At 52.7% G+C, this 11,686-nt stretch overlaps 2 protein-coding genes across 3 annotated transcripts in view; one reads left to right on the forward strand and one right to left on the reverse strand.

Moving 5' to 3' along the window:
• The window catches only part of SPTY2D1 (SPT2 chromatin protein domain containing 1), a 46,796-nt gene extending 39,592 nt beyond the window's left edge, over positions 1 to 7,204 (reverse strand). For both annotated transcript variants that reach the window (XM_040638888.1, XM_040638887.1), the window contains exon 1: positions 7,068 to 7,204. The gene's annotated coding sequence lies outside the window, so the exon portion shown is untranslated. The remainder of the gene's footprint in view (positions 1 to 7,067) is intronic.
• On the forward strand, positions 7,030 to 11,349 carry TMEM86A (transmembrane protein 86A). Its single transcript, XM_040638889.1, has 3 exons — positions 7,030 to 7,159; positions 9,275 to 9,506; positions 9,865 to 11,349. The coding sequence occupies exons 1-3, from the start codon at positions 7,139 to 7,141 to the stop codon at positions 10,299 to 10,301; spliced, it is 690 nt and encodes a 229-aa protein (XP_040494823.1). The 5' UTR covers positions 7,030 to 7,138; the 3' UTR covers positions 10,302 to 11,349.
• The last annotated feature ends 337 nt before the right edge of the window (positions 11,350 to 11,686 follow it).

Below are 11,686 nucleotides of genomic sequence, written 5' to 3' on the forward strand. Positions count from 1 at the left end.
AACGCCCACCAAAGACACTCTGAGGGAGCTACTGGCTTCCACAAAGGAAATTGAGGCTCAGATTCAGTCGTGTACCCAAGAGAAAGTGGCTGTGCTGGGACTCCCACCAGGGGCTGTGGGCCTCTGTGAGAGCCAGGGCCTGCTCTGTGTGCCTCCTTCTCCATAGGGCCCCATGCCTGCTGCTGGCCTCGAGGAAATGGGGGAAATCAAGGTCCTACGACCCTTTACGCTAGGTTGAAGTCTACTGACAGCATTGGCCTCCATTCTGAGATTATGTTTTTTGTTTTTAGGGTTAAAATGTTTTTTCCTTTATAAAGTGATGGTGATGGCGGTTGATTGCTTTTCTCTTTTTAGTCCTTACGTAGCAAAATAAAAAATTGCTGGGGCGCCTCGGTGGCTCAGTTAGTTAAGCGACTGCCTTCAGCTCAGGTCTTGATGGGGGTGGGGGGTGGGGGGGGTCCCTGCTCTGCGGGAAGTCTGCTTCTCCCTCTCTGCCCCTCCCCTGCTCATGTTCTCTCTCTCTCTCTCCCTCTCTCTCTCTCTCCCTCTCTCAAATAAAATCTTGAAAAAAATTGGCAACCCCTGTTCACTGTCCTTTTTTCTTAAATTAGACTTGTTCTGGAAATCTTACAACGTGGTACTGCTAATTTTAAAGCAAGTGTCTTTCTATAGTGTGAGCCTGTCTCCTTGGTCATCCTGCAGCAAGTGGAGATCACTCATAGCCCTTCTCTGCACCATGGAGTTTGGGATATTGTTGTGGAGTGTGTGTGTGTGTGTGTGTGTGTGTGGTGGTAACGAAGAAGAATGAGCCAATTTTTCAAGGATGGGAGAACTGCTCAGCATCCCCTCTTGATTGCTGCCCTCCCTCCCCTTCTGAGCCTGGCTAAGTGGGGAGCCATTACAGACGGGGGCAGGGAGAGGGGTCTGGTCACAATTCCAGCTGTCTCTCCTTTGCAGTTTAAGCCCTATTGTAATACTGGAGTACATCATGCTCCCAGAGCACTCTCTTCTCTGGATGGGAGGCAGGAAGCTGACCTGGAATAGGAAAGGACTTGGAGAGGACTGAAGTAACACATATAATTTTCCTGGCCCCGCGAAGGGTGCCTCACCCTCACTGTCCCATCAGGCAGGAATCTCCTGGAGAAGGTCCAGCCCTGCCTAATTTTCTGGTCTTGGGAAATCTGAGGAGAGGAGACAGGATGGAGGTGGGACGCGGAGGCCATGGTCGTTGCGTTGACCATTCCCACTACTCTGTGAGGTCCATGAGGACAGGGAAGGTGTGTTTGCTTCATATCTGTGTCCTAGATACAGCCTGGTCCATTATAAATGGTTAATAAATACCAGCTACACGAATGAATGGTTGTATCTTAGTGGGGTAACTAGAAGAAGGGTTTTGGCAGGGGCCATCACACATCTGGGAAGATTGGGTCTTCCAATCTTGTTACCCCAAGACTGGTCTTCAGGCACTGGTGTAAAGGAGATAATCACTCATGCAGGGTCCTGGGGCTTGATGAGTGGGATCATCTAGGTTTTTTTTTTTCCCTCTTGCTCAAACCCCAGATAGTTCTCCTTTCTTGATTCTACTTCCTCATATTAACATCCCAACATTGAGGAAGGAACAACTCAAAAGCACAACCCAAAGGGTTTAGGGTTTGGTGGAAAGGGAAGATGGAGTGGGACTGAGGTTGGTGAGACAGCCAAACTTGAGTGACCCCCACTTGAGGATTGAGTAAAACACTTGGACTTCATAGGGCCAGGGACCCTAGAAGCTTGGGCATTAGAGGTCATCTAATCCCACACACCCCACTGAAATCAGGGATCCCTTCTGAGGCATCTCTGGTATTGAACCTTGTTAGGAGACCTTTAGTTTTGTAGCTTTACAGTCAAAGAAATCTACTTAGGTCTCAAGGCCTCACGATGCCCTTGTCAATAGACAAAGGAAAGGAAAGAGGAATAAAAACCCAGGTGTGTCCGGCTCCAAAGCCCAGAAGTCGACCAAAGAGCCCAGAATGTCCTTAGGGACGCTGACCCACATACTATCTCAAGGGAGCATTAAATTTAGCCCTGAGTATCTGGAAAGAGGAGTCCTGCTAAAATCTTTGTCTTTTTCTTAAAGGCTCCAGTAGCAGACCCTGTATCTTGGGTTACGTCAGGCGTTCCAGAGTTCACCTGCGAGGCCCACGTGGGCTCCAGCATGACAGAAGCATTCTGGAATGGATGTCTTCAGAGAATGGGTGATACTCAGATTTTGTATTCCTAGGCTGACTCCTGTAAGCAGAGAGAGACCTGTAGGAATGTGCTGGGTTGGGGTGGGGGGAGCTGAACCTCATACAAAGCATGAGCCGATGGAGTCCACAGTCAGGAATGGAGATGGGTCATTGTCTTCTGTCTTTAAACTTCTGACCTACCACAATAGGGAAGCAGAACCACCATCTGTCATCTGTTCTGGAAGGAGGCAACCAAACACAGAGACCGCAGATCATCTGTGTAAGCATATACTTCTCTGGGTGTGTCTGTCTCTTTCCTTGTGAGTGTACTCGGCCCTGGGTATATTTGGATACAGCCAGATATATCTGTTCATCTGTGTGTTTGTTTCCTTTCTGGTTCTCCTTTTTTCCCCCTCCCTCTTAAATATCAGATCCCCCAGGACTTGGTCTGGCCCCTCTTCTCTATTCCCTCAAGACCTTTCCCTGGTTAATTTCATCCACATAGCCTTCAGTATGGCTCTGAATTCCAAATCTATATCCCTGTCTTCACCTTGGCCCTGAGCCCCAGATTTGTATCCAGGTCCTCCCAAACACTGCAATTTGGCTGACACACATTCAGCTTGCCCCTAAGAACTCACCAACTCCCCCACATTATTATCAGAATATCTGAACTTGCCACGCCCTCTTGAACACTTGAACACGCCCTCTTCACTAATGTCTGATTTTCCTCCCTAGATTTACAGGTAGGGCAGGGGTGGGATGGGATGTGGTGGGATGGCTCTGAGACTTGGTTAAAAGTGTTCTGGGGGCCCAGAACAAACATGGAGAAGTCAGCTGGGACCCAGCAAAGGGGTCAGGAATAAGGTAAACAATTGTCTACGGCCGTACTACCCTGAACGTGCCCGATCTTGTCTGATCTCACAAGAATAAGGTAAACAATTTAGAGCTGGATTACAATGCCAAGTGGAGCAAACTAGATGAGAACAAAGCATCCTGTGGCAAAACCATGCGGGTCAGAGATGGAGGAGCTACTGGGTTAGTTGAAGCCCACAGGAGAAAGTGAGGCTAGCCCAGAATGATGGTTGATCATCATTTCTATGCCTTATCCACGTATCTGGTGCAAGAGATCTGGGAACAATCAGAGAAGCCAGGGAACAGAAGACACCGAACTTACTGTCATCTATAGATCAAGTCCAAGCTCCTTAGCCAGAACATTCAGATCCCCTCTGACCTGGATCACACTTGCTTCTACAGGTTCACTCTTTTCACCTTCCACCTTACGCCAGTACTACAGGCATTTCCCTGAATTCAGCGAGTCTCTTGTGCTCTTATGTGCAAACGCGGTTCCGTCTGCCTAGAACATTATTTCCATTGGTGTTTACTCAGTAAAGACCAACTCATCCCTTTGGAATTAGCCCCAGCTTCCTCAACTCCTCCAGGCACAATGAATGATTCTGACGTCTTTCTGATGTCAACCAAAACATACTTTTATGCCTCAGTTATTTCAATTGCTGCGCTACACGGTAATTGTTTACTTGCTTGCCTGAACTGAACGGCGTGCCTCATGAGGACAGAGCCTATATCTCACTGCAGCGTTTAAACCCCCACATCTAACAGGGTAGATAGTACATAGTTGGTGCTCAGTAAACCTTTGTTGGATGAATGAATGAATGGATGGACTCAGATTCTTATGAGGGAGACAGTCCAAGGAAAGAATGAAAAGCTGTGAGGAAAAGGCCATGCTAACAGGCCATTTTGGGTACAGAGAGGAAGGAATGCCTGATTTCAGGCAGCCCTATCCCACTTTCTGCTTCCTGCAATACACAAGTCAACATAAAAACACTAAACAGTAAAATAAAATTTTGTTTTTGAAACTAAAACAAGAAATCCGATCCATAGACACAAAATGACATAAGCTCCTTCTTCTTGGGAAGGGGGCAGTACCTCTGCTTTGTTGGGGACTGTATCAGGGTGCTGGAACCCTCAAGAATATAATAGAACACCATGACTCCTGGCAGAGACGTGCGCAGGGTTAAGGAAACCAGCCAGGGCTGAAGAGGCACCTACCTAAAGACTAGCGACAGCAGGAGGAAGTTGCCCTCTGTAGGCCTGAGGTCCAGGGTGGGAGCCTGGAGCTGTGGACATGGAGGAACAGCCACTGCCAGGACTTGAGCTCAGCCCAGCAAGCTGGTGGTGGGGGTGGGGGCGGGGAATCCCTAATCATGCCCTCCTTCCACCTTCAGCTTTGCCTCTGCCTCTTGTTAGCCAAACTTCATCAGGAGCCAGAGGGCAAGTGAGCCCAGGTGATACAGGTATAGAGGTCAGCCTCCCGGGCAGGGGAGAGAAGGGCTGAGAATGGAACTGGGTAGTGAGAGGGCAGAGAATAACCAGCACTGGGGCGAGATGCCTCTGCTTTGCAGGTGACCTATGTTTACGATTATTGCCTGTTGAGGAATCAAACATTGATTCGGGCCCTGCGGATGACAATTCTACGTCTCATGCTTTCTAGATTTGTGTACCCAAGCTTATTAAAATCCGTGCCACTTAACTAGTAGGACTGGGATGGGGCAAGGGTATCTATGTGTTTAAAAAGCTTCCCAAGAAATTTTGATAGGCCTTGCTTGTTGAGAACCATTTTTATAGTCCCATCCTCTCACTTTTATCAACAGGGAAACGAACGTCCAGAGAAATGAAAAATGCCCCCACTTGACCATGTTCTGAGAACTCTCCCTTGGGTGACATGAAAGGGTTTGGCTGGAAAAGGGACATGTTTGCACATGTCTTCTAGCCCCATTTCTCCATGTTCTGGGAGGAAACCCAGGCTCCAAAGATGGAGTGACATGCCTCGTTAATAGAGCTGGTAAGTCCCAGAGAAGGAGGGGCTAGTATCAAGTACAGCAGTTCTAACTCTCAAACCAGCCTTTCTTCTAGGCAGGACACTGTAGGAAGGGGTGTGTGTGTGTGTGTGTATGTGTGTGTGTGTAGATGGGTGGGTGTGTGGGTGGGTATGTGTGGCACCAAGCCCTCCAGGCAGCAACTGTAGTCTCCCATTTTGGTAAGGTAGGTCTCCCCTCAGCCCCTGCTTAGGAAGAGAGCAGACCAGGCAGAGTTCACTGCCCACTGGGGTTCTATGCAGAAAGCGCTTGGAGGGGATGGGAGAAGGCTGTGGGTGACCCCAATCCCAAGTCTTGATTCTCACCCTATTTTTTTTTTTAAGATTGTATTTATTTATTTGACAGAGAGCCAGCTAGCGAGAGAGGGAACACTGGCAGGGGGAGTGGGAGAGGAAGAAGTAGGCTCCTAGTGGAGGAGCCTGATGTGGGGCTCGATCCCAGAACGCGGGGATCGCACCCTGAGCTGAAGGCAGATGCCAAACGACTGAGCCACCCAGGCGCCCCTGATTCTCACCCTATTGCCCCTGCCTCTGAATCTCTGGTTGTGAATTCTATCACCAATAGAGGGCTGCTCCCCACTCCAAGTGGGTGTCAGGTCAGCACAGGCTTTGGGCAAAGCTGGGCGGGTCCCAAAAGAAAAAGAAAGGCCCATTGTGGGAGGGGCTAGCAGAAGGCAAGCTGCAGGCTTCTCCTGGCCCAGCACCAGGTTGGGGAGCACCAAGAGGGCCTTAGTGTCATCCCAGGGTGTTTAAAACTCCACTCCCTGTTGGCTGCTAATTAGGGCTAATTAGGCTAGTTATCCCCTCCAAACCCAATTCCCAAAGCCTGGCACACAACTCCTTCCCTCCTACTGCAGATCAAAGACCACAGGCCATCCTTTAAGTAGTATCTGAAATCTCTGTCTCCAGGAAGACTCCGAGACTTTCCTGACACCAGCAGCCTGCTCCTTCCCCGTCCTATACAACAAGCTGGCTTGGGAGGAACCTGAGAGATTAGGCACTTATCTTAAGAATGAGGAAATCAAGGCCAGAGAGGGTAAGTGGTTCATCCAGTCACACAACGTGGACCTGGCAAGACTGGAACAGAGATCCCAGTCCATTTGACTGCTTACCAGTGCATCCATGTAATTCCCATGATTCTGATGAGGCCCGGTTCCAAATGTGCCTGTGTCCCTTTAGTCTTTGTAACCTCAACATTCAAGCTGCTTAAGCCGGATTTTGGCGAACTTAGTTTCCATTGGTGTGGGTCCTTAAGTATGCTCAGGTCTGCCTGTCATTCCCAATGTGTTCTTGTCGTCTCTGAGCTATGAGAGGCATGTGTAAGGGCAATTAAGTATTTGTGGTCTGTAGGCTGCTGCGTGCCTGTCTCAGTGTCTCCTTTTATGTCGAAGGATGTGTGTCGAACTGCGGCTGTGGGTTTTGTGTCTACGCACTCGTTTGATGCCTAAGGGTAATTGTGAGTCCGTATATGTTTGTATATACGTGAGGGCGATGAGTCTGTGGGCTGCTGTGGACCTACTGATGTGTGTCTTTTCATGTTGAAGGTGGCATATACGCTGACCATTGTGTGTCCATTTGGGTGGGTGTTTGTACACAAGGTTGTGGGTCTAATCGTAACTATGTGCGTGCGAACTATGTCAACTATGTCCGTGTGGTTAAAGGCTGAAGGGAATCAGTTTTTTATCCCCGGGTTATGAGAAGATGTGTGTAGCCGTGTGCCCACGACAGGAATGTGTTTGACTCTCAGCCAAGCTCGGTCCTCACTCGGAGGTAACAGTCACGTTCTGGGATGCCCTGGCCCGGGTTCCCGGAGGGGCGGGGCCTCGAACGCCCCGCCCCCTGACTCCAGCCCCCTCATTGGCGGTGTGTGCCGTGACGTCATGGGGATCGCAGACAGAAATCACAGCGCCCGGCGAGCGGGAGGTATTGTCCGTCACCCGGGGCTTTGTTACGTCTTCGCTACTCACCTGGCCGCGGGCGCGTCCTGGCCGCTGCAGCCCGGAGCGGAGTGTCAGCCGCTGCCGCCGCCGCTGCCGCCATGGTGTCCCCGGTCACTGTGGTGAGTGAGCGAGCGAGCGAGCGAGCCAGTGTCCGGCGCGGCCGGAGCCCACCGGCCTGGGGACTGGGCTGCGGCAGGCCAGGCCGTCGGGGGCCGAGGAAGGGCAGGGATCCCGCGGCGGTCGACGTCCCCGGGCGGGAGGCGGGCGCTGTCAAGGCCCGGCACCCCGGACCCGGGGCGCCCTTCCTCCAAGCAGCCCCCGCCCGCCCGCGGGAGGGAGGAAAACAGTGGGCACGTGACTCGGAAGCGTGACTTTGTTGATGTCTGTGTGTCTGACGCGGGTCGGCGAGGTGGCTGCCGGAGAGAGAGGGACAGCAGCTGGCCGCCCGGTTCTGCGTGGGCAGACCACAGGGAGGCGTGGGAGAGAGCGGGGAAGGGCAGGAAGGAGAGTGACTGGGACCTCTTGGGAATCCTGGCCCAAACTTGTTTCTTCCCGTTCCTCATCCTATAAACAAGCCTGGGGCAGGGGAGGGGACGCCCTTGAGTCCAAGCAGCGTTGGTAATGCGCTGGAGGGAGAGGGGTCATTGTCTCTTGACATCTCTACCAATTCAGACTTTCTCAACTCGAACCTTTGTCTCTTCTCCACCCTTCCTCTTCTAGTGTTGGATTCTCTATGACTGTCAAAGTCTCACCAGCTACTACTACTACGGCCTGTTTCTCCTTATAGGAAGTATAGGGCTGGGGGAGGGGTATGGAGCAGATGTTGATGCTTCCAAGGACTGGCAGGTGGTTGCTGGGGAGAACTGGGGACTGTGGGGTTGTTCATCTCCTGCAGTCTCCTCCTCTACCCATGCTCCTGCCCTGATGAGCCTGGATGGGGGATATCTCCATAGGAAGGGACTGAGTCATCTTTTCTCCCTGCTCTCACCCCTGGCAGAGCAAGGGCAGGCTTGGACCCTGGACCTAACCATCTGTCTCTTCCCAACCTCCTTCATCACAGTCTGATCAGCCCTCAGGTAACTGGCAGTCTGGGAATCAGTGTGTTCCCAGAGCCTTGTGCTGGACAGCTCACCCACCCAGAGGCACAATCATTTTGGTCAGAGTGTGTGTATACAGGGAACCTCAGCAGTTCTGAATCACCCACAGAGACCCTGTACTCGAAACCCCAAAAAAAGAGCATCAGGGGATCACAGATTCGAAATATCTGCAGCAGCCCCCTCCCTCAGCTTGGAGAGTACCTGAAGTGGCCTTGGACACACCTTTCTTAAGCTGCCCTCCCCCCTTATCTGGCTGAGGCCAAGTCAGCTGCTTTAACTTCCTCCTCTCATTCCCACATCTCCTCCCAGCCAGTCTGCTGGCTTCACATCAAAAGCTGGAAAGAGAACCCCTCCCCTGCTTCCTGCCTCTCTTTTTGATGAACTCTTGAATTGCTCTTGTTCTCTGGGAAATGAGATTGACCAAGAGACGCCCCGCCCCTTCCACTCCCCAATCCCTGAAATCCTTCTCTAGCCAGCATCCCTATCTCCTCTCCTTGCTCTTGATGGTACTATTAGGCTGGTACCTTTTGGAAAGCTGGAGTGAAGGCTGAGGAGCAGACTGGCCAAGGAGAGGGCCCGCTGAGGGCCCACCCTCACACATTCCTGGCACTCACCGGGTGTTGCCAGGGCCCTAAGCCTGTGCCTTGGCCCCACTGCAGAGGATCACGAGTTGGCTAGTTGTGGCGTTTCTGTGGTTTCCTGCTGACTCCACTCCATTCCAGATGGCTGGTGGCTGATGCTGGCAGGGAGGGGTTAACGGGGCTTTGGGGAGGGACAGGGAGGAGTCAGGAAGGGAGAAGCATTGCCTGCAGGAGGGGACTTTATCCCAAGATCTGTTTTCTGCCCAGTGAGTGACCATTCTGGTCCTGCTTTGGGCCAAGAATGCACATGGGCAGCAGGAACAGGGGAGCCCTTGCCCTTCCTAATCAGCTGAACCTCAGGGTGATGATGGGAATGTTCATACTGTGCTGGCTGGTTGGGGCAGGCCACACTGGGTTTCTGCGTGTTAATCCTCCCTACTTGGGAGGTGGGTCTGGCTCTGGGGTATATGTCTGGGTTGAGGGTGCTGGCTCGGAACACCTCTGTGGGCTTCTGAGCTCCAAGTGCTGAGTGCTGCCCTTGTCCTGTGTCCTCCAGGTGAAGAGTGAGGGACCCAAGCTGGTGCCCTTCTTCAAGGCCACCTGCGTGTATTTTGTGCTCTGGCTGCCCTCGTCCAGCCCATCGTGGGTCAGCGCCCTCATCAAGTGCCTGCCCATCTTCTGCCTCTGGCTCTTCCTTCTGGCCCATGGCCTAGGATTCCTGCTGCTCGTCTTCTCCGCTCTAGGTGATGCCTTCCTCATCTGGCAGGACCAGGGTTACCTTGTGCACGGTCAGTTGCCCCAGTAGCTACCTGGGAGGAATCCTGGGGCTGGGTGCTAGAGGGTCTTACGTGGCTGAGGATTTGGGAGAGGGAGCTTTGGAACAAGAATATGGAGAATCTGAGGGGTTCTGAGGCCAAAGACCGTGGGGCCCTTGTTGGAGGATTACCTTGCAGATCTGGTGATCAGTTCTAGAGTTTCTCAGGGGAAGGGAGGGTGTATCTTTACCTCTGTGGATTTCCTCCCACCCCTGATACTCCCCAGAGAAAACTCCTGGGTTATCCCAAGCACTCCCCTCCTACCCCCACCCTGTTACTTATTACTCCCTGAGCTGGCCCTCAGCATCCCCTCATCCCCTCTCACTCCCAGGTCTGCTGATGTTTGCTGTGACCCACATGCTCTACGCCTCGGCCTTTGGCATGCGGCCATTGGCTCTTCGGACAGGTCTGGTGATGGCAGTGCTGTCGGGCCTGTGTTACGTTCTTCTCTACCCATGCCTCTCAGGTGCCTTCACTTACCTGGTGGGGGTCTATGTGGCCCTCATCGGCTTCATGGGCTGGCGGGCTATGGCAGGACTACGGCTGGTCGGGGCAGCCTGGCGCTGGACCGAGCTGGCAGCAGGCAGTGGTGCACTGTTCTTTATCATCTCAGACCTGACCATCGCCCTCAACAAGTTCTGCTTCCCGGTGCCCTACTCACGGGCACTCATCATGTCCACGTACTATGCTGCCCAGATGCTCATCGCCCTGTCAGCTGTTGAGAGCCGGGAGCCAGTGGAAGACTACAGACTGAGCAAGGCCAACTGAGAGGCCAGGGTCTGGTTACCCCTCTCTCCTCCTGGGGCAAGAAATGGGTCAGGACGGCTGTAGGCCTACCCTGGGGCGGCAGTTACCACCTGGGAAATGTACAAGTTTGAGAGGGTAAGCAGGAAAGGGATCTCTCTAGCGAAGCTACTGGTCCAGAACAATTCTGAGAGCTAAAAAGACCCAGCCTAATTCTCCTTGATGGAGCCGGAATTAGACATCTCCCCACCTCCAGCCCCATCGGGACTGTCAAAACCCCTCTGGAGGGTGATGGTGCTCGGTGTCTTGACCTCCCCCCACTTCTGCTAGATGGAAGAGTCTGACTCACCCGTTCCCACTCTTTCTCATCTGCACCGAATTGAGGGAAGAGAGGAGACATCTGAGCTGAGACGACCCAAGCCAGGGCTTGAATTCCCTTTTGCAGGCCCCTAATTGGGAAGATTGGATGAGGATGGAGTCTCCCTTTCCTTCATCTATCCTTGTTACTTGAACAATCTCAATTTCTAAGTGTTGGGTGGGAAGGTGAAGGGGTGTCTGTCCACGTAGGCAAGACCGGGGACTTCATTGGCCTGGGAGCTTGGGTTACCAAGGATTCAAGTTGGTCCCATCTCTCTCAGAGGCTAGCCCAGAGTGCAGGCCCACCACCACCACCCTTAGACCCTATCCCCGGGGCTAGGGTGAACCATGCCAAAGGAAGGGGCCAACTTGTATGTGTGTCTGTGCACGTGAGTCTGTGTGTGTGTGGTCTGTCTCTCAGCCTGTCTGTGTCTTACTCTGCCATCTGTCTCTGTCCTGCTGTCTAAGTCTTACAGGGAGAGGGTCTCAGGGAGTTGCTGAGGGGGTGCTGAGCCTGGCTTAGAGAGCTGGGACCCCACCCTGCTGCCATCAGTGCTTTCCTCTCTGCCCCTTCACTGGGAGCCAGAGGAGGGGCCTGCAATGACATTCTAGGGTCATAAGACCTAAGGCACATTCAATGCAAAAGGAGCAAGGATGGGACATCTCCATCCTTTGCTGCTCATGTGAAAAAAAATAAAAACCAAGGGCCATTGGCTGTCCTGCTTGTGTGGCATGTGCCTGTCCTGGAGAGGAGGGGGTTGGGGGCATGGTGCCAGGGGCCTGGATGTCCTTACAGCCTGGGTCACAGTCCTGGCCAGTGCATCTTGGCGCCAGGCTGGCTCCCTGGCTCTGGTGACATGGTGCTGGTTGGAGTGGGTCTCACTTCCCGGTCACGTGTATGGGTGAGGATGTAGTTCAGTAGGATGGGGGATGGGTAGTATTTACCACCATCCAAGTTTCTCCTTGATGCACTCCCCTGCGCACGGGTGCCTGGCACCTTTGCTATGTCTTAGTTACCCAGCGTCCTCTACTGCTGCCCACCTCCTCCCAGA

This window comes from Ursus maritimus, unplaced genomic scaffold (genome assembly GCF_017311325.1).
Source record: "Ursus maritimus isolate PB19 unplaced genomic scaffold, ASM1731132v1 scaffold_23, whole genome shotgun sequence".
NCBI classification, from domain to species: Eukaryota; Metazoa; Chordata; class Mammalia; order Carnivora; family Ursidae; genus Ursus; species Ursus maritimus.

Coding starts and splice junctions, on each gene's coding strand:
- TMEM86A (XM_040638889.1), top strand. CDS start 7,139: ATGGTGTCCCCGGTCACTGTG. Junction 7,160..9,274: donor TGGTGTCCCCGGTCACTGTG/GTGAGTGAGCGA, acceptor TGTGTCCTCCAG/GTGAAGAGTGAGGGACCCAA. Junction 9,507..9,864: donor CCAGGGTTACCTTGTGCACG/GTCAGTTGCCCC, acceptor TCTCACTCCCAG/GTCTGCTGATGTTTGCTGTG.